Here is a 21,212-nt window from a genome sequence, read left to right on the forward strand (position 1 = left end):
GCTTTATCAGAAAACCGTTTATTGACAGCCCAATTGCCCCTAGAATCTTATATTATACATGAAGTTGTCTTGTCTCCCACAGTTCCTGAAGGCACCCTGTCGCACTTGATAACTATGGTAACTGGAGTACAGGAGATATAAAGTCTCTTTTAGCTGTCAGACTAATAAAGACACCTTTGACCTGTTAAAACCATGGAAGCATCCAGAGATCAAGCACAGAATCTGACTGAAAACCTTTAAAAAGGGACTTGATTATTACACGTGAAATTCCCTGACGTCCGACAGCACCTGAAGGCACCATCTTGCGCTCGTCAGAGCGGCTGTTGCCATGGTAACTGCTAGCTAAAGTCTTCTTACGCTAGCAAACGCAAACTTTTCCAAACTGCAGTTTCTGAAATGGCGTCTAAAAACCTGGACCCTTTATCAGTCAAGGAGGCTCCGGGAGGAGGAGGAGAAGAAAGGGCGGAGGAGGAGAGAGGAGCCGGGGAGTGGAGCCAGGAGACCCAGGTAAATAAGTACCGTTTACTGTGTTAGCTCAACAGCTAACGTTAGCTCAGCTAGCTAATGTCAGTTGGAGGAAGATGGAGACCAGGAAGTACTGCAGTAAAAGTACTAATACCTGTAAAAATACTTTATTACAAGTAGTGATAGAATGTAATTTAGTACATTTACACAAGTTCTGTACTAGTATACAAATGTAAGGTAGTTATTTTCTAGCTGGACTCCAGGGGGACATGTTGTGCTCGTTACTACCTGATGACTTCAGGGCGTTTTTATTTACAGGATGAGATTTTTCCAAACATATGAGGAACTTGTAAAATATGATCTTTTTTGGAATAAATTCTAACAATACACAAGACAGGTACAGTCACAATAACTCCAGCCACCATCAGAATAGTTCACAATACATTTCTAAATTTATTTTAAGTGGAAAATATTTCCATATATTTCTATATAAAAGAACCATCATTATAGTAACATAGAAATATAGTAAAGCATTTTAGCTGAAGTACAAACGTATCATCAACATGTACACAAAGTACCGGAAAAGTACAGGTAAGTATTAATAATGCAGGAGGGCTCCATCCAGAGTGTTTTATTGTTGTATTATAATATCATGAATATTTCATATTGTAAGTGGTGCAGCTGATTTTAAAGCCGACGTGAAAACACAAAGTAAAACATGACCATAAAGTTGTATATAAGTACACTACAGAAGTAAAAGTACTTTGTTTTTCCCTTGAATGTCCAGCCTTCCTGTAAAAGTAATCTAGAAATAATACAAAAATAATATCCTATTACAAAATGTAGTTATTGGATTAAAACGTCTCTTTTTTTAATGTGCACAAGTTTAGCTTCTGTTAGCATCTGCTCTGTTAGCATCTGCTCTGTTAGCAGGTGGTCTGTTAGCAGGTGGTCTGTTAGCTTAATTTATGGTAGCATGTTAGCAGTGTAGCATGTAACAGTGATGTATGAAATATGTTAGCATGCATCATGGAACTGATGTAATGTGTTAGCATGTTACATTAGCATTAGTGTAACAATGTTGAGTTCACGTGTTGTGTTAGCATGTATCATGTAATTGTTGAGTTCACGTGTTGTGTTAGCGTGTATCACTTAACAATGTTGAGTTCACGTGTTGTGTTAGCGTGTATCACGTAACAATGTTGAGTTCACGTGTTGTGTTAGCGTGTATCACTTAACAATGTTGAGTTCACGTGTTGTGTTAGCATGTATCATGTAATTGTTGAGTTCACGTGTTGTGTTAGCATGTATCATGTAATTGTTGAGTTCACGTGTTGTGTTAGCGTGTATCACTTAACAATGTTGAGTTCACGTGTTGTGTTAGCGTGTATCACGTAACAATGTTGAGTTCACGTGTTGTGTTAGCGTGTATCACTTAACAATGTTGAGTTCACGTGTTGCGTTAGCGTGTATCACTTAACAATGTTGAGTTCACGTGTTGCGTTAGCGTGTATCACGTAACAATGTTGAGTTCACGTGTTGTGTTAGCGTGTATCATGTAATTGTTGAGTTCACGTGTTGCGTTAGCGTGTATCACGTAACAATGTTGAGTTCACGTGTTGTGTTAGCATGTATCATGTAATTGTTGAGTTCACGTGTTGTGTTAGCGTGTATCATGTAATTGTTGAGTTCACGTGTTGTGTTAGCGTGTATCATGTAACAATGTTGAGTTCACGTGTTGTGTTAGCGTGTATCACTTAACAATGTTGAGTTCACGTGTTGTGTTAGCGTGTATCATGTAATTGTTGAGTTCACGTGTTGTGTTAGCGTGTATCATGTAACAATGTTGAGTTCACGTGTTGTGTTAGCGTGTATCATGTAACAATGTTGAGTTCACGTGTTGTGTTAGCGTGTATCATGTAACAATGTTGAGTTCACGTGTTGTGTTAGCGTGTATCATGTAACATGTTCCCGTGTGTGCAGGTTCCAGTGAAGGTGTTACGAGCTCACAGCGACACCGTCACCGCCGCTCGGCTCTGCTTCAGCGACCGCTGCGTCCTGAGCTGCTCTTCAGATCGCACCGCCGTCCTCTGGGTAACCTGCTGCTCCGCCATCTTTATTCATCAGTCAGAGCCTCAGGGGTTATTGATCCTGACGGCCCTTTAATGAACCAATTAGTCGATTGACGAAAACATAAGTAGCAAATCTGCTGATAATCTAATCAAGTTTTATAAACATCATTTCTGTGGTTTCAGGTTCTGATCATTTCTGCTCTTTCACACTAAACAATCTTTTGGTCGGACAAAGATCTGAAGTCGTCCTTTAGGGCTCTCTGAAATTGAACATTGAACATTTTTCACTATTTTTCTGACACTTTACAGACAAAATGATTCATGTATTCAGTATGTGTTTGTTTAGGAAATCAAAGACCCTAAAGAGACTCCACACAGGAGCCCTCAGCCAAGAGCAGAAACAGGAGAACTACCTTATTACTGAAATGTTTCTGTCTTCATATAGAGATGGAATCATAACCACAGGCCTCAGCTGGTTATTGGTTATTTAGACTGGACACTGCCTATATGATCAATAACTGAAGTTTACCTGAGAAGCGTTTTATGAATTCTTTATTTAAATTCCTAAAGAAGTCCAGTTTGATCCTCCGTATGATCCACTGTGTCCCTGTGAGTCGATGATGGTGACGCTCTGATGTTGCCGTGGTGCTGCAGCTGCTGTCTGTACGTCCCGTTGACCTCTGACCTCTGACCTCTGACCTGTGCAGGAGGTGGACGGCTGCAGGCCTCTGAGGGTGTTTGAAGGACTTCACGGTAAAACCATCACGGAGTGCGCTCTGATCCCCAACAGCAACAGGTGAGTCTCCTCTGACGACCAGGACACTTTGACCTTCATCGGATCATCAGTTCACAGATCATTTCAGGTGATTAGTCAGCAGCAGCAGGAGCAACACCTGAGGGACTCTGTCTGTCTGCCTGTGTGTCTGCCTGCCTGTCTGTCTGTCTGCCTGTGTGTCTGCCTGTCTGTGTGTCTGTCTGCCTGTCTGTCTGTCTGTCTGTGTGTCAGGATGGCCTCAGTCTCCTGGGACAAGAAGATGGTGGCCACAGACCTGGAGACAGGACAAGCTTTGGTAACTACTCTCCTCCTCTTCCTCTTCTCCTCATGCTGATATCAGTGAATCATTTAAGACGAGCGTCACTCAAAATGTTGTTATTTTTAAATAAAACAGACGCTTTTGAGTTGAACGGTGAATCTGTTGAATTTAAAGAATTGATCGGTTAATCAATAACAGGACCCGCTGTGTGTTTGTGGATGTTGATCGTGGTCTCCTGCTGCCGCTCCTGCAGTGGCGGTGGAGGCAGGCCGGCCTGCTGACCTCCTGCAGCTCTTCGTCCGACGGCCGGCTGCTCGTCTGTGCCGCAGATCCACAGAACGCCGTTTACATCATCGAGGCCACCAGCGGACAGACGCTGCACCACATCAGCGGTACGACACACAGCCACCTCACATTAAAGGGCCACTCCACTGTTTCTACCCATGATCCTCTGTGTCCACATCCTGGTGTCTGAGTGACTGGTAGGTAGTAACAGTGTTGGAACTGGTCCAGTAGATCACCTCAGCCAGCAGACACCAAACGGGCTGCAATAGCTGCAACGTGATCCTTTGGGACAACTGCACCTGATCACAGTAGGTCCACTAAAAGAGCTTGTTTGATCCACTGACAGGCTCAGAGTGTTATTCTAAGTGTGTGACAGCATCATGGAAAGGATCCCTACAGAGAGAGACCTGGAAGATCCTTTTGGTTTAACCACAAACAGCACACACACCAGACTACATTCACTAAAACAGGGATTTTAGAGCTGCTGCTCCATCAGGTACTGTGTGTTATTGTGTGTTACACAGATGTTGAATTGGATCCAAACTATCAGCCATTTAGAACCTGAAGTATGTGGAAACAAAAAAACAGCACCCAGGTTTGAAAACATGTTCATGACGGTGTGTTTGTTTTCTGTCCCAGACCACCACCGCTCCACCATCACACGGTGCCGGTTCGACCCTCAGAGCCAGCGAGTGGCCACCGTCTCTGCAGACCGGACCATCAAACTGTGGGACCTGCTGACCCACAAAACCACCGTGTCCATCGGCAGGTGACCAACACGCCATCGCTGTCGTCACGTAGTTCTGAGCTTGTGAAGTGTTTTATTAGTTTGGAAACATTTGAATGAAGGTTGTTGACTGTTTCTTCTTCTGTCTTCCTCAGTAACCATGACAACGTGGTCTCCGACTGCTGCTTCACTAACAGCGGGCACTTCCTGTGCACAGCATCGTGGGATAAAAGTTTGAAGCTGTGGGACCTGCAGACGGGGGGGTTTCACTCTCACGGTGGGACGACGCTGCAGAGAGGCCATGAAGGCAGCGTGAGCTCCTGCAGCTTCTCTGCCGACGGTGAGACGGGGCCCACTTCCTGTTCCTGTCTGCGGGGCACCGGCTACAAAACGTTCCCGTTAGGCCGACCCCAGCGTTCTTTAGTCTACGGGCCCCCAAACAGACTCAACACCACCTGCGACACGAGAACGAGTCGTGTGGAGTCAGACACAGATTAACATTTATAATGTGGCACTAACAGAAAACAATTTGTACATTGATCCTGATACTCTCCATTTGAGGGAGGACTCAAACAGACGGGGACGGCAGATGTTGGTCTGATCCAATGCTTCCTGTTGTGTTACCGCAGCGACCCTGCTGGCGTCTGGCTCCTACGACCGGACTGTTGCACTCTGGGATACGTCCTCCCTCTGCCAGACGCTCGTCCTGAAGGTGATTAAACTCTGCTGCACGGCCGACGGCCGACATTAAAGGCACCGCGCTCATGTTTGCTGTCGTGTCGTCACAGGGCCACAGCGACTGGGTGACGGACGTGTCGGTCGGCACTGACAGGAAGCTGGTGGCCTCGGCCTCTAAGGTACCGCCCCCTTCATCGGCGTGATCAGCTGGTCTCAGCGGACTGAAACAATAATAGGCCGGTTCTTCTGCATTCAGAGCCCGAGGACACCTGAGACACCTTTATGTCGGTTTGAGCTTCAGCTTCTGTCCAGGTGGACTCTTTTAAATGATTTCAGCTGCTCTTTACACCTTTAAACATCTGGAGACAAGTAAAACCAATGAGAGCTGCTGCATTTAAACCAGATGTTTCTGCTCTCAGTCTCCAGTTTACAGTCTTCAGCAGTAGTCAGTGATGGTCCATTTAGAGGAAGAGGCTCACTGACCAATCAGAGGAGGCCTTTGTGGCATGAAAGCCACTTCTGGCTCCAAAAAAACAAGATGGCAACTCCCATAAAGCCAAACTTGAGGCTTCAAACTGGCGGTTTTATAAGCCACTTGTCTCGTCCACTTGTGTTCTCCGGTCTGTGGTGAGAGGCGGCGCCGTCACTGAGCGCCTCTTGTGTCTCTGCAGGACGGGAGCGTCAGGCTGTGGAACGTAGAGAACGTGGAGGAAATCCCCGAGGTGATGGAGAAGAAGAGGAGTGAAGGAACAGGAACTCACGTCCTCCAGGTGGGAAACAAACCGTTCGTTATGTTCACATTTCCCGTTTGTCCTCTTGTAAACTTTAGTTGTCGGTCTTGTGATCCCAAAGTTTTATTCCCGTTTCCAGTGTGAGGAGTGCGGGAGGCCGTTTCCCGTGTCCACACCGCAGACCTCAGATCTGCCGACTCGGTGCGTCTTCTGCCGCCTCAAATCTCCCTCCAGATACCGCCCCCAGCCGCCTCCTGTGATGTAACTTCCTCTCCAGAGGGTCAGAGGTCGGCCACAGAGCAGCAGCTGGTAGGGACTGAACCGAGGCAGCAGATACCTGATTCTAACCACACCTGTGCTCCATGAGCAGCCCTAAATACACCCGTTAGCCACAATTAGCTTTATGTTGTGTAAAATGAGGACGTGATCTGCCCCCCAGTGGACGAACCTCTTAATCCTTAATGCTCGTGTCACTGCTACTCATCTAGCAGGAACATAAGTCAGCGTTCTTTAGTTTCATCAGTCGTGGAGCAGAAAATGTAGCTAAAGGAAACGACAGTAAAATGTGACAGACTTCAGATTGAATGTTTTTGTATAAATGACACTTAATTCAAACAAACCTTTATTGTTATTATTGTTATTTTACATAGAGTACGTGTGTAAACTACTCAAACAGTCTTCATCGTCTTCACAGGCAGAATTCAGAGTTTTTCTATCTGCTTCACATTTAAAAACAGTCACGTGATCACGTGTTGACGCAGCAGTGAGTCACGTCAGGCCGCAGGAGGTCCAGAGCGTCGCTACGTAAACGTCTCATCACTCACCGTCACTCATCATCATCTCTGAGCACAAACCCTCCGTCTGGCCGCAGGTCTCATCCAGTGATGGGGGGGTGACGTACTTTTCTGTAGGTGGAAACTTACAAGGACGGAAGTCACAGGCACCTGAACTAACCGCAGACGCTGGACTGTCCTGCTGTTATTATAGACACCTGAACTAACCACAGACGCTGGACTGTCCTGCTGTTATTATAGACACCTGAACTAACCACAGACGCTGGACTGTCCTGCTGTTATTATAGACACCTGAACTAACCACAGAGTTGTGACGTTGGGTCGTTGATAATTGGTGAAGTCATTGATTAGTTGATTAGAGAACTCAGTGATCGGTTGTTTGAGTTATTTATGGAGAAACCAAACAATGTCTGTAAATTGTTAGTTAAAATGATCAAATGAAGAAAATAATGACAGATTATCAGACGTAGAAAACAAACGGAGGATCTGACGGAGGTCTCACAGGTAACCTCAGCCCCTGCAGTGATGTCATCAAGGTGAGTCTGTCCTCCGGGGAGCGGGAACTTCATAGCGTTGGACCCTCCAGGCTTCAGTACTTGTGGTCCAGGTGAGAGTCAGGGTCCATCCCCTGGGGATCACGAACGATGTGAGCAGCAGTCTGTCCTCTGGTGTGACGGCGTGGACGTCCTCATCGCCGTCCGTCATTGTGAACGCCTCCTCCATGATCACACGACGGAGTAGCTGACTCAGACCCGTCCCCTCTCAGCAGGTGCGTTGGTTTCGGTGCGCAGGGCGTCCAGGTGGGGTCAGAAGGTGCTCTGCAGCAGGCAGTGGCAGCCGCAGCCGGCCGGACACTCGTCCTGGCGGCGGAACCAGTCCATCATGTGACTGGTGTGACCGCCGTGACCGCAGCTCAGGCAGAAGTTGGAGGAGCCGCGAACGGCCACGTGACAGATGGCACACTGGAAGGTCAGACGCTTACAGAAGGCACACTGGGTCCCCCGGACCTCACTGCGACAGTGACAGCAGAAGAGCCCGAACTCTGCAGGGAGACGGCACGGGTCAGTGTGGGATACACCTGGTACACCTGGTACACCTGGTACACCTCATACACCTGGTACACCTACAATACCTGGTACACCTGCAACACCTGGTACACATGGTACACCTGCAACACCTGGTACACATGGTACACATGGTACACCTGCAACACCTGGTACACATGGTACACCTGCAACACCTGGTACACCTGCAACACCTGGTACACCCATACACCTGGTACACCTCATACACCTGGTACACCTGGTACACATGGTACACCTCATACACCTGGTACACATGGTACACCTCATACACCTGGTACACCTACAACACCTTATACACCTACAGGTGGCTACAGGCTAACATCAGCTATAGCTACAGGCCGGTGGAGCTACAGGCCGGTGGAGCTACAGACCGGTGGAGCTACAGACTGGTGGAGCTACAGACTTTTCTCTGTCAGTTTGAGGAGCTGCTTCTGTGTGACTGGAGACACAGGAAGTGTAACAGTACCTGATATCCCATAATTCATAATTCAATCTTCCTTCATCAAAACATCAAGACGCTTTGATGAAGGAAGATCTAACTAGTTTTCTGAGGAAGTCAGTTACTGAAACGTCAGCTGGTGGAATAACGTCTGTGCTGCCTGCCTGTCTGTGTGAGAGCTGTTGTGTCGGAGTGTCCTTGAAGGCAGCGGCGGGTGACGTACCGATGCCTTTGTGAGGTTCAGGAGGGCAGGAGGCGAACTTGAGCACGTCGGCCCTCTTCTCCCTCAGCCCCCAGCGGTACAGGATCTCCCCATAACACTTCTTAAAGTCATCAAACTGCAGCATGTTGGCGGGGTCCAGCAGTCTGTGGGAGCAAAGGAAATGACATCAGAGCGCCGTCGATGACGCGCACACACCGGGTCTACGCCTGAGGCTCCGACCTCTTGTTCATGTCGTGCTGCTCTCGCTCCCGTTCCCGTGGATCGGTGTAGCCCTGGTTGCCGTAGCGATAGTCGTCGGGAGAGGACTCGCCCCAGGGGTTGGCGTGCTCGCCTGCGAATGAGCACAAAGCCTCTGATTGGCTGACTGAAATCTGAACTTCCCGTTAAGTTGCAGCGGCGTGGCGGTACGGCGTGCGGCGCTGCGGCCTCTCACCTGTGTTCCAGGTGGTCGTGGTGATGGAGTCGGAGGTGCTGGAGCAGGAGCCCGAGTTGATGGAGGTGACGGAGCTGGACGTGTAGCTCGGCTGGACAACAGACACGTTATTACATCACTTCCTGCAGCTGAACCTGACAGACCGCCAGGAGTCTGTTAATTATCAATAATTAATTCATTATAAATATTACTGATTTTTGCTCCTGAGTGACCAGATGATTCAACTGTTCTTTATTTATTCATCAACCTCCTGAACAATGATTCAAACCGTCCACAGTCCTGACAGCTTTCATCTCATTACCGTCTCCATGTGTCGACAGTGGTGATTTAAACTTCTGCTTTGTTTAAAACAATCTTGGCTTTTGTAGTTTTAATTATGATTCATAAGCTGCTCAGAAGTGATGTTAGGAAGCTTCTCACTAAAAACTACATTTTACAAGATTACATTTGAACACATCGTCATGTCATTTAGCTTTAGTGTAGACATTGTTAAATGGACTAAATGACCCCCTGCATGTGGGGGGGGGGGCAGTTTAAGAGGAGAGAGACGGTTACCTGCTCCACAAAATGTCTATAAAACCTGTGAAGTGACGGCGGTGAGGACTTACGTATCTGGAGTGGTGGGGGGGGAAGATGGGGCGTGACGGGTGGTGTCCGTACAGAGAGTGACAGTCCGCCGCCGGCGTCTGAGCCCTGAAGACGCTGCACAGCATGGCCAGAGTCTGGACGTCACTCATCTGGCTGTAGTGATCCAACCTGGACCGGCCGACGCACAGACAGACGGACTTCAGTCTGGACCCTGAACGCCTCGTAAGCTCACATTCAGCTGACGTTTAACAGCTCGACACACTGAGACCCTCAGTCTGTCCAGTTCAGTCTGTCCAGTCTGTCCAGTCTGTCCAGTCTGTCCAGTTCAGTCTGTCCAGTTCAGTCTGTCCAGTTCAGTCTGTCCAGTTCAGTCTGTCCAGTCTGTCCAGTTCAGTCTGTCCAGTCTGTCCAGTCTGTCCAGTCTGTCCAGTCTGTCCAGTCCAGTCTGTCCAGTCTGTTCCTCTCTAAGAAACTCATTTTAATCTGTTTCTCCAGTCAAACAAACAGAGGCCTTTAAAGGGACAGTACGTATTATCTGCAGTGTGGCTCCAGACACTGAGTGACGTACTGACAGAATATGAAGTGTTGTTATGTTCAGGAGTGGAAACCACAGTGTGAGGGGAACTAAGACTGACGGAGGATTGACTTCATCTGTGACTGGAGGAAACAAAACACACTCACAGAGTCTCCAGCAGGTGGCGTCCAAACGGGTGTCTGGCCCAGGGGGTCTCTGTGTCCGGGTCCGAGTCTGGACTCAGGTCCTGACTGGTGGCCGCAGACGCCAGGGCCCACACCTACACACACACACACACACACACACACACACACACACAGATGTTAGAGGACAGACAGACAGATGTTAGAGGTCAGACAGACAGATGTTAGAGGACAGACAGACAGATGTTAGAGGACAGACAGACAGATGTTAGAGGTCAGACAGACAGATGTTAGAGGACAGACAGATGTTAGAGGTCAGACAGACAGATGTTAGAGGACAGACAGACAGATGTTAGAGGACAGACAGACAGATGTTAGAGGACAGACAGATGTTAGAGGTCAGACAGACAGATGTTAGAGGACAGACAGACAGATGTTAGAGGTCAGACAGACAGATGTTAGAGGACAGACAGACAGATGTTAGAGGTCAGACAGACAGATGTTAGAGGTCAGACAGACAGATGTTGAGCTCAGTTACAGGATTAAACCAGAGAAGCGTCACCTTGGCGACGTCCCTTCGTCCGACCGTCAGAGCTGCTGCTGCGTTCTTCTGACACGTCTCCTGGATGTCGTTCATGTTCAGACTGGACAGAAAACATTTAGTCAGCTACGGCCCCATGAACAGGAACTAGACCAGGAGGGGGGGTGGGGGGCGGGGCTACCGTGTGATTGACAGGCTACCCTGGCGAACGGGACGTATCCACGGCACTTTAAGCAGCCATGAACTTGTTTCTGGGTTTTGTCTGTCAGGAAAGTTAATTAAAAATCTCTTACTCAGTGTTTCCATCATGCAGACGTACCTTCCCAGTTAATAAACCAGAGGTAACAGGAGGTACACCTGCCCAGCCCTCCCTTTGGTAAACACCCCCCTCTGTTACACCGTCTGTGCTGAAGGCTGTGTGACGCTCACATGTAGTTCTCTCCCAGAGTCTTGTGGACGGGCAGCAGGCAGGAGATCTCCTGGATGATGACCTTCCCGGCCAGTTTGATGGGACGGCCGCCGTAGTCCGCCCCCTCTCGCTTCGTCTTGAACCGCCTGGATTTCTGAGGGAAAGAAGAACGGACGGACGGACGGACGAGAGGAGGGAGACAGAATGCGCAGAGGAGACAAAGCACCACCTGATTAAAAGTGGTCTGGATGACAAATTACTGTAAGAGACTTTTTCACACTGCGAGACTCTGATTCAGATTTCTGTTTTTGAAAACTTGGGCTCCATGTGCACATATTCTGCTGTCTGAATAAGCTCACTGACCAATGGAGGCAGCAGGCTCCTGTGTTCTGTGATGTAAAATTAGTGTTCTTGTCAATGGAGTCTGGTGGCTTTGAAGCAAATGAAGAGAGAGAAAGGAAAGTTCTCCTCTCTCAAAGCCACCAGACTCCATTGACAAGAACACTAATTTTCACAGAACACAGGAGCTGCTGGTCTGCTGCTGCCTCGAGTTTCTTTGTGTTATTGTGTGTTTCATAAATATCATGTTTCATCTGAACTGATCCTCTAAAACACCAAAGTCACACAACAACACAGACACACTGACTGATGGAGGCAGCAGCTCCTGTGTCCTGTTCTCTAAAATCCCTGTTTTAGTGAATGTAGTCTGGTGTGTGTGCTGTTTGTGGTTAAACCAAAAGGATCTTCCAGGTCTCTCTCTGTAGGGATCCTTTCCATGATGCTGATCTACTGGACCAGTTCCAACACTTTTACTACCTACCAGTCATTCAGACACCAGGATGTGGACAGAGAGGACCCAGGGGGAGAAACAGGGGAGTTTGTAAATCTCATCTCAAGTGTCCTCTGGGGACCATGAATATCCTCAGAACACTGTAAAATTAGAGACATCTCCAGAATTTGCATTTAGGTTTAAATGATTTAAATGAGTTCCTGTTGGTGTCTCAGCAGCAGCTGAGTGGAGACCAGACTGAGCGCTCGCAGTGTGAACACATGGTTAGTTTGCAGTTCAATAACAAACTCATCTGTAGCCTGAACAGACAAATTACCTGGAAAGTGTTTAAAATGAAGTTAAACAAAACAAAGATCCAGATGGAGCCCAGAATCTGCTGCTGCTGTTACATGTTAGTGAAGGTTAAAAGCTGCAGACGGACAGTCGTGTGTTCTGAATCTGAGCTTTCAGATGAACAGTGAACAGTCACTAATGATGCTAGCTGCCGGAGCTACATGCTAAAGGACGGACGTTCAGGAGATGTAGCCCTCAGCTAATACTGACTGTGAGATTAATCTATAAAAAACTGAGAGGGTCATCACATGAATCATTAAGTTGAGTTCAAAGGAAAAATCTGGTGTTTTTAAACCTGGGTCCTATTTGAACATCACACAGGACTTAAAGGGTCAGTTCAGATCACAGCCACTCTCACTGTAACACAAACTAACTGAATTAAATGTTCTTCAGAAGCACCAGACTCCATTAAAAAAACAGTCACTTTACACAGGAGTTGCTGGTCCACTGCTGCCTTGATCAGTTAGTTTGTGTTCCTGTGTCAGACAAATATTGTCTAACTAAGCTTTTAAAACACCAAACTGACGGAGGCAGCAGCAGACCAGCTGTTCTATAGGGTAAAATGTTTGTGTGACTGTAGTTTGGTGTGTGTGCAGAGACAAACTGCCGTTATATCGCTCTCTGCACACACACCAGACTCCATTCACTAAAACAGGGATTTTAGAGCTGCTGCTCTGCTGCTGCCTCCATCAGTCAGTGTGTTTGTGTTGTTGTGTGACTGTTTTAAAGGGTTAATCTGGATCCAAACTGACCCATTAAAAATCCCATTACAATCTACTGGACCAATTCCAACACTTTTAGTACCCACCAGTCATTTAGACCCCAGGACGTAGAGAGGGGCCCAGGGTTAGACACACCAGCGTTCTCCTTTACTGCTGTTCTCTCAGTAATGGAACAGGATTTATGTCTGTTGTAAACTATGTTACACTTTGTTCTACTTCACTGGATGCAGACGCTCATTGGTGATGTTTTGAAGTAAAGAAGCAGATTCACATTCAGGACACGTGATGTGAGTTTATCTGTTGGGCGTTTTTAGTAATGAGAGGAAAGAGGGAGGAGGGATGGACGGAGCTCAGTACCGGCCAATCACAGACGGTTTGGACAGACCAGCGGCGGGAGGCAGAGATTGGGAGCTTCTGATTGGAGGAGAATAGGAAGAGGGAGTGGCCCATAGCAGCATGGGGGCAGGTGATTGGCCAGAGATAAAGACAAAACAATCAAACAGACACCATCAGGGAAACGGACAGCGACACGGAGAGACATCACACATTCCCAGTACTCCCAAACTACATGTCGGCTCAGGGTATTTCCTGGGAATGTGTACTGTGAAGAAGGCGGAGCTTCACAGAGGACACCTGAAGCTGTGCAGGTGAGACAGGACCCCTCATTACTGTCTTTGCATGGAAGTTCATTAATGACAGAAGTACTGACAGACAGCAGGACAAATTCAAAGTGCCAAAATTAGTTCAGAATCTGATTTCTGTATTTAAACGCGTCATTTCTGCCACTGTGGGTCTTAGTTTAACCTCAAACAGTCGTTATATCGCTCTCTTCAAACCCACCAGACTCCATTTACAAAAACACTACTTTTACACAGGAGCTGCTGTTCTGCTGCTGCCTCCATCAGTCCGTCTGTTTGTGTTGTCAGTGTTACACAAATCTTGTGTTGGATCCAAACTGATCCTTTAAAACACCAAAGTCCCACAACAACACAAACACACTGACTGATGGGGGCAGCAGCTCCTGTGTCCTGTTCTCTAAAATCCCTGTTTTAGTGAATGTAGTCTGGTGTGTGTGCTGTTTGTGGTTAAACCAAAAGGATCTTCCAGGTCTCTCTCTGTAGGGATCTACTGGATCGATTCCAACCAGAACACCAGAATATGTACAGAAAGGACCCAAATGAGTGGGTAAAGGGGATGTGACGCCACAGAGACATGTTCCTTTACCTTCTAAAACTAAATAAGTGATGAACAGATAATAAAACAAAATGATTTGTTGGAGCTGTAATATTCTTTTTCTGCTTCTGGTCGTTTCTCCACCTTCAGACTCCAAAGGTAGAGAGTTAATGGATAGAAACATGCTCACTCCTTTATTTAGTCACACATCAGCAGAGAGAGAGTGTGTGTGTGTGTGTGTGTGTGTGTGTGTGTGTGTGTGTCTCACCCGTTCTTTATAGTAGAAGGAGGAGATGGACACGGTGTCTTTATCAGAGCGAGTCGGGCTTCCACTGTACAGCCGCAGAGCGCTCTGAGACTCTGAACGCATCTTCATCGGCGTCAGCACGCCGCTGTGATAGGCCGACAGAGCTGACAGGGACCTGAACACACACACACACACACACACACACACACACACACGCACACACACACACACACACACAGACTGAGGTTTGTATCTGTGGACACGTCGAGCTGATCCCAGTGACATTACCAGTGTTAAAAACAGCTCCACTGACTGAATCCTCCTCTAACTGAAGAATTACTGTCAATAGTTCATGAGTTATAGGATCTCCTTCCTGTTGAGAACACCTGGGTGTGTCCTTACCTGGGGGTGGGCTCAGTGGGCGGGGCCGAGCGGTGCATTGTGATTGGCCGGGTGAAGTAAACCAGACAGCCGGTGCCACAGAAACGAGCTCCGGAGGTCCGAGGGAACGGGATGTTGGCGTCCTGGAGAGACAAAGAGAGAGACGACTTCAGCTGGTCCTGGGTGATGTGTTAGAGGTGTTAGAGGTGTTAGAGGTGTTAGAGGTGTTAGAGGTGTTAGAGACGCTCCTCGCTCGTCCCGTCTGTGTCTGGTTGTCACCTGGTAGGAGCCGTAGGTGTTGGTGACTCGGGGGAACGCCTGCAGGGCCGGAGTGACGGGGTTGGACAGGATGAAGGGGCCGGACGCCGGACCGTCCTCCTGCGTCTGAGAGAGGAAACACGCCTTAAAGAGACGCCGCAAACGTTTTCCACTGTGGAAGGCAAGCATTTTATTTTTGGCTGCCAAAAGTCTGCATCAAATGAAGGAATGACGTCATTTATCCAAAGAACACCGACATCAGAGACACATCAGTCAGCCTCACTCACAGCAGACAGATGAGTCACACGTCAACCACATTTCAAGAGAATGTGACTGAACGTTTGTTTCCATTGGCTTCATGTCTGTGACGAACAGGAGAGCCACCACAGAAGAAGAATCTGTGACGAACAGGAGAGCCACCACAGAAGAAGAATCTGTGACTAACAGGAGAGCCACCACAGAAGAAGAATCTGTGACGAACAGGAGAGCCACCACAGAAGAAGAATCTGTGACTAACAGGAGAGCCACCACAGAAGAAGAATCTGTGACTAACAGGAGAGCCACCACAGAAGAAGAATCTGTGACTAACAGGAGAGCCACCACAGAAGAAGAATCTGTGACGTGTGTGTGTGTGTGTCTGTGTGTGTGTGTGTGTGTGTGTGTGTCTGTGTGTGTGTCTCTGTGTGTGTGTGTGTGTGTCTCTGTGTGTGTGTGTGTGTGTGTGTGTGTCTGTGTGTGTCTCTGTGTGTGTGTCCTCACCATGTCTGACTCCAGACAGGACACCAGCTGTCGGACACAAGGCTCCAGACAGTTCTGGTTCCTCTTCACCTTCTGCAGAGACGTGTCGGTCAGAGTCTGAGTGGAAGAACATCAGGAGTTATTTAGTTTTTATTTAGTCAAAAACAGGCAGGTGTGGGGGGGTTCTGTGGTGCGTTCAGGAGCGTCCGTACCTTCTGGATCTTGGTCTTCATGGCGGAGGGGATGGTTGTCGGGGAGACAAACTGGAAGGTGGGCGCGGCGTTGTTGGGATACTGAGCGGGGAACTTGACCACCAGGTGAACCTGATGGCTGCCGAAGTGAGCCGACACCACACAGCTGCGGTTCACCGCGTCCATCTGGACAAAAAGCACTTCCTGTTTGACAGTCTCCTGCCCCCTGCCCTCTGATCGTCCCTGCTCTGGTGTGTGCGTTCACAGTTTGCATTTAAAAGATGGAAATGCTACTAAATGAGTAAAAACAGAACTGCTTTTATTTTGAAAAGGCAGATATTCCTGCAGGCTAAGATGATAAAGAAGCTGAAAACCATAAGAATCGATAAAATGAGTTGACTGATGAAAGGTTGTCTGAAAGGATCTGCAGCTGATTGAACAGCAGTCGGTCACAGTCTCACCTCCACGTTGACGTTTCTGATCTGCAGGTTGACCAGAGAGAACTCCTGCTGCAGCGTCTGAGGGACACCTGAACCCGCCGCTCCAGAGCCCAGAGCGCCGTCCTGATCTGAGGGACGACAGCAGACTGGTGAGGCGGTCCAACACAGTACGACAGATTAAAACCCCTGGATCCTCTGAGAGCAGGTGTTCTAAAGGATTCATGTGGATCCAAACTGACCCTTTAAAACCCCAAAGTCTCACAGGAACACAGACAAGCTCCTGGGGGGTAAAACGACTCTTTGTCAGTGGAGTCTGGTGGTTAGTTAGTTATAGTTAGTTATAGTTAGTTAGTTCCTCTGTCAAACCCACCAGACTGACAGACAGTCAGAAAGTGTGTTTGTGTGTTTGTGCCTTGGATCCTAACAGTCACACCAGGATGTGAACGGAGAGGGACGAACTGCAGGTCTCTCACCCTGCAGGTTGTCGGCGCTGGGCCCGGCGCCGTGCTGACCGTCGGGCTCCTGAGACGACAGAGACTTGTCGGACTCTGCGGTGAGAGACATCCCCTCCATCAGGTCCTCCACCGCGTCGCTGACACACAGCTGCACGACGACAACAACACAGAGAGACGTCAGCGTGACCCCGGGGCCGGAGGACGCTCGTCTCTCTGAGGCGGCACGCTCACCTTCTGCAGCTGAGGATCCACCCTCCAGATCCTCAGAGTCTGGTCCCTGGACCACGTGACCAGCTGGTAATCCTTCGAGCCTGGAGAGCCGACAGAACACAACCAGCTCATCCTCTACAGACACCATTCTTTACACCGTGAATCAGCATTTAGACACGTAGGACACTGGGTTCACCGTCCGGTACAACTTAGCCTAGCCTAGCCTAGCCTAGCCTAGCCTAGCTTAGCTTAGCTTAGCTTAGCACAGAGACTTTCTGGAATCCTTCATGATAAAATAAAACATGTGTTTCAGGGAGCTGCAGTGAAGAGGTGACGTGTGTGATTGGTCACCTTCTTTCTGCGGCCTCCACTGGAACTCCAGCACCACGTCGTCGTGTCCGACGAAGGCGTGGACGGGGCTGTTGAGGTCGAGCGTGCTCCACAGTAACAGACTGTTCTCCCTCCGCAGCTGAGGAACCATGACGGTGACCAGACCGTTGGAGAACGGCTGCACACACACACACACACACACACACACACACACACACACACACACACTCTCAGTTGTCAGAAACAGGAGGGTCGGGTTTAGGAAAAGATTAAACACTAAATATCTTCTGTCAGAAGAAGAGACAAACAGAACTGTCCTTCTCTTCCTTAAAGACCTTAAAGAGGTTAGGTATATATCAGGTGCTGACGCTCACCGTGTACCTGGCCTTCCACACCGGCACCTGACAGGACAGGATGTTCAGGTACTTCCTGGGCTGTCGGTAATCCCAGAACTACACACGCACCAAGACAGAGAACACACAGGTTAGCTCCTGCTGGCAGAGACCAGGTGAGGACAGCAGTCAGCACGGCGTCTTCAGTCCTCTAGTCACACGTTAGGTCCCTGAAGGCACCGCGCGCTCTCCTGTGTCACGTCATGAATCAGTCCACTTCTCCTCAGAGCTCTTCAGGCTCAAGTCAGTAACGATCATAACGATCAGTCAGGTGTGGACCCACTCCTCGTTCATCTGCTCGTTACTTTTAGAAAACCAGATCGTTTCTCCTCGACTCTGAGTGGCCTGCGTGTTGCGTTTGAGTCGGCTCGGTTTTCTCACCCTCACTGAGTTGTCCTGGCTCGACGTGGCGAAGATGAACTCGTTGTCTGGGTGCCAGTCGAGGCCGTGGATCTTCGACAGGTGAGCCGCCACGTACTCCACCGCCGTGTTGGGCTTCTGCTCAGAGATCAGACGGACGTGAACACACACACACACACACACACACACACACACACACACACACAGCAGCTAACGGTGTGTCAGATAACACACACACTCACTCTTTTATCCCAGATCCGGACGTCACCATCGTGACTGGACGCCAGCAGGTACTGGTTCTTCCTGTTCCACTTGACCTGAGACGCCCCGGCTGGACAGCAGAGACACAGAGAGCGCTTTTATTACGACTTCCTGATTGTGTTTAACCAAACCGGCCTGAACAACATGCAGAGCACATCCAGCCTCACATGTCAAAGTGTCCTTGAACACACCAAGAGGACAGCTTCAATAATACTACTAATAATAATACTAATAGCTCTGATTAAACCTTAAAGCTGGTCAAACACTGACTGTGTCTCTGCAGGCTGAGATCAATGTACAAAGTGAACTATTGATCAGGAATAAAAACGGGCGGCCTGGTCCTTTAAATACTCACCGACAGCAGAAAGCGCCACCGTGGCTTTCCGAGTGTCTCTGAGGAGCCAAACAGGAAGTGTGAGAAGAGTCTGATGGAAAAACATTCTCTGATTCTGCACATTATTATTGGTGTTAAAGTCAATCTGACGTTTTCTCTGTGAATCACCAACGGTCCACCTGCCGATGAAGGTCATGTGGTACGATGGAAAGCTCCAGAACAGCTGTCACGGCCGTCCACTCACCTGGTGTCCCAGATGTAGATGTAGGTGTCCACGGAGCTGGTGACCAGGAGCTCAGGCTCGAACCAGGACCAGTCCAGATCACTGAGGACACAACACACCAGAGAGTCAGCGAACGCAGCACAGTGAGTCCCTGAACACACCAGAGAGTCAGCGAACGCAGCACAGTAAGTCCCTGAACACAGAGTCAGAGGATGCACTGCAGTAGGTCCATGAACACATCACAGTGAGTCTCGGAACACTCAGTCAGTCCCTGAAGGCATCAGAGAGAGTCTATGAACACATCTAAGAGTCCTTGAACACAGCACAGTCAGGAACAAGTCCATTAGTCCTTGAACACACCACAGAGAGTGAGAGGTGTGTTTGATTTGTCACCTGATGACCCGGGTGTGTCCCTGCAGGGAGGTGTGAACTTCTCCGCTGCCGTCCCTCCACGAGTACAGATCCACACGCTGGTTACTCTGAGGACCCCACACACACACACACACACACACACACACACACACACACGCTCAGAAACACTAACAAACATTGTTCTTCCTCGTTGGTGTTGGTTCGTCGTTGACTCACCGAGGCGGCGAACACGTGGGACTCGGACCTGTGAGGGTTCCACTGGACCGTCCCCACGTCCCACTTACTCTGCCGGCTGATCTTCTTCTGTGGTTCAGACGGAGCCTCCAGGTTCACCATGTACAGGAAACGCCTCCTGAAACACGTTTACAGCAACAACACCACAATCACACTGAGTCCAAAGCCTCATCCCAGGACCCCCTAGGACCCCCCAGGACCCCCTAGGACCCCCCAGGACCCCCTAGGACCCCCCAGGACCCCCCTGCCCCTGATGTCATCATGTTATCAGTAAAGTTTCAGCTCATTTTAAATAATCTTTATTCATGTGTTTGTATTTTTAACCTGAATCAGTAAAATAACAAGTTATTAGTTAAACGTACCAAAGTTTAGTTAAAGTATTATTGAACTAATTAGAGCTGCTGGAAGAAGTCTGAGAGCTGAAGAGGAACACACACACACACACACACACACACACACACACACACACACACACACACACACACACACACACACACACACACACACACACACACACACACACACACACACACACACACACACACACACACACACACACACATAAACATCTGTGGTGCGTTCAGGGACAGTGCCTCCTTACCCGGACAGGACGGCGTGTGAGCCCAGACAGTCCACTGACATGGCGGTGGCCTGGAGCACAGACAGAGGAGGAGGAGGAGGAGGAGGAGGAGGAGGAGATGAAGGGTAAATACAACACTGGATTAAATCTCCTCTGAATGTCCACATTCATTTACTCCATCACTTTATTCCTGTGGTAGAAACAGGAGATGAACCGCGTCTGTCTTCTAATAATAATAATAATAATAATCTTTGTGCTTCAGCTGCTTTTCTCTGATCATTAACTGATCATCTGATTCACTTCGCTTCTTATATTAAATAAAGGAAAGTGAAAAAAGTCAATCAGAGGAAAACAGAATGATTTAAACCATCAATTAAACACATCTGTTGTCGGTTAATTTCCTGTTGATGGATTTGATCGATTCTGCACAAAAATCTGGTTTTAAAGCTAAAAATAACTTTTCATCACTGTTCGTCCCAATTTATTGATTATTTTCCATTTCCTCCCGTCACAAACCACGGCAGGTTCAGAGCTGCATCAGTAACTCAAATCAATAATCGATCAAATCAATGAAGTCGATGAAGTGCTGACACAAACACCTGAGCGTCCCGAAACTCCACCACCACATTCTCGCTGCTCCAGCGCGCCGCCATCTTCCTGCGTCCTCTACCGTCAACAAACGTCACGTGACCGCAGAGAGCCGTGACGCTGCGTTCAGGACCTCTGGGGAAAAACGGAAAAACAAAATGATTCTCGTAAATATACCGAACAATACCGTAAACTGTAGACTTGCTACGGCGAGTAAAGGCATATTTCTCAAAATTAGATATTAATCTGGCAATAACAACAGTTTGGTTTAAATATTACTGTTACAAAGCACCTTTTTATCCTAAAAACACAACCTAATGTTAGAAATGTGTAAACAGAGCACAACGATGCTATTTAACAACGAAGAGGAGCAAGTTCAAAAGAAAAGTCAACTATTGTCCACATTTAAAGCACAATTTACACAATTAATACGATAAAA

The 21,212-nt window shown here is 48.2% G+C and overlaps 2 protein-coding genes across 2 annotated transcripts; one reads left to right on the forward strand and one right to left on the reverse strand.

Annotated features, from left to right (window-relative positions):
- The first annotated feature begins 396 nt into the window (after positions 1–396).
- Positions 397–6,257, forward strand: LOC139225782 (WD repeat-containing protein 88-like). The gene is made up of 11 exons (XM_070856634.1): positions 397–507; positions 2,449–2,559; positions 3,245–3,333; positions 3,544–3,607; positions 3,825–3,963; positions 4,496–4,625; positions 4,739–4,923; positions 5,213–5,295; positions 5,372–5,440; positions 5,933–6,031; positions 6,132–6,257. The coding sequence occupies exons 1-11, from the start codon at positions 397–399 to the stop codon at positions 6,255–6,257; spliced, it is 1,206 nt and encodes a 401-aa protein (XP_070712735.1).
- Positions 6,258–6,577: 320 nt separating this feature from the next.
- On the reverse strand, positions 6,578–20,868 carry wdr59 (WD repeat domain 59). Its single transcript, XM_070856516.1, has 26 exons — positions 20,785–20,868; positions 20,207–20,256; positions 19,588–19,723; positions 19,393–19,478; positions 19,021–19,101; positions 18,798–18,835; positions 18,424–18,512; positions 18,203–18,319; positions 17,804–17,881; positions 17,451–17,607; positions 17,121–17,200; positions 16,908–17,037; positions 16,456–16,562; positions 16,016–16,180; positions 15,825–15,920; positions 15,087–15,191; positions 14,829–14,950; positions 14,448–14,601; positions 11,182–11,315; positions 10,774–10,855; positions 10,236–10,348; positions 9,575–9,722; positions 8,967–9,057; positions 8,753–8,864; positions 8,534–8,676; positions 6,578–7,828 (listed from the first exon to the last, which is right to left on the reverse strand). The coding sequence occupies exons 1-26, from the start codon at positions 20,836–20,838 to the stop codon at positions 7,593–7,595; spliced, it is 2,904 nt and encodes a 967-aa protein (XP_070712617.1). The 5' UTR covers positions 20,839–20,868; the 3' UTR covers positions 6,578–7,592.
- Positions 20,869–21,212: the final 344 nt, after the last annotated feature.

Source organism: Pempheris klunzingeri, chromosome 1 (genome assembly GCF_042242105.1).
Source record: "Pempheris klunzingeri isolate RE-2024b chromosome 1, fPemKlu1.hap1, whole genome shotgun sequence".
NCBI lineage: Eukaryota > Metazoa > Chordata > Actinopteri > Acropomatiformes > Pempheridae > Pempheris > Pempheris klunzingeri.

Excerpts from the sequence above, each read along its gene's own strand:
- LOC139225782 (XM_070856634.1), top strand. The coding sequence starts at position 397 with ATGGCGTCTAAAAACCTGGACCCTTTATCAGTCAAGGAGGCTCCGGGA. Across the intron at positions 3,964-4,495 it reads GACGCTGCACCACATCAGCG|ACCACCACCGCTCCACCATC; the intron begins GTACGACACACA and ends TTTCTGTCCCAG. Across the intron at positions 6,032-6,131 it reads CAGGAACTCACGTCCTCCAG|TGTGAGGAGTGCGGGAGGCC; the intron begins GTGGGAAACAAA and ends TCCCGTTTCCAG.
- wdr59 (XM_070856516.1), bottom strand. The coding sequence starts at position 20,838 with ATGGCGGCGCGCTGGAGCAGCGAGAATGTGGTGGTGGAGTTTCGGGAC. Across the intron at positions 17,882-18,202 it reads GCCAGGACAACTCAGTGAGG|TTCTGGGATTACCGACAGCC; the intron begins GTGAGAAAACCG and ends GTGCGTGTGTAG. Across the intron at positions 15,192-15,824 it reads CCTGTCTGGAGTCAGACATG|ACGCAGGAGGACGGTCCGGC; the intron begins GTGAGGACACAC and ends TTCCTCTCTCAG.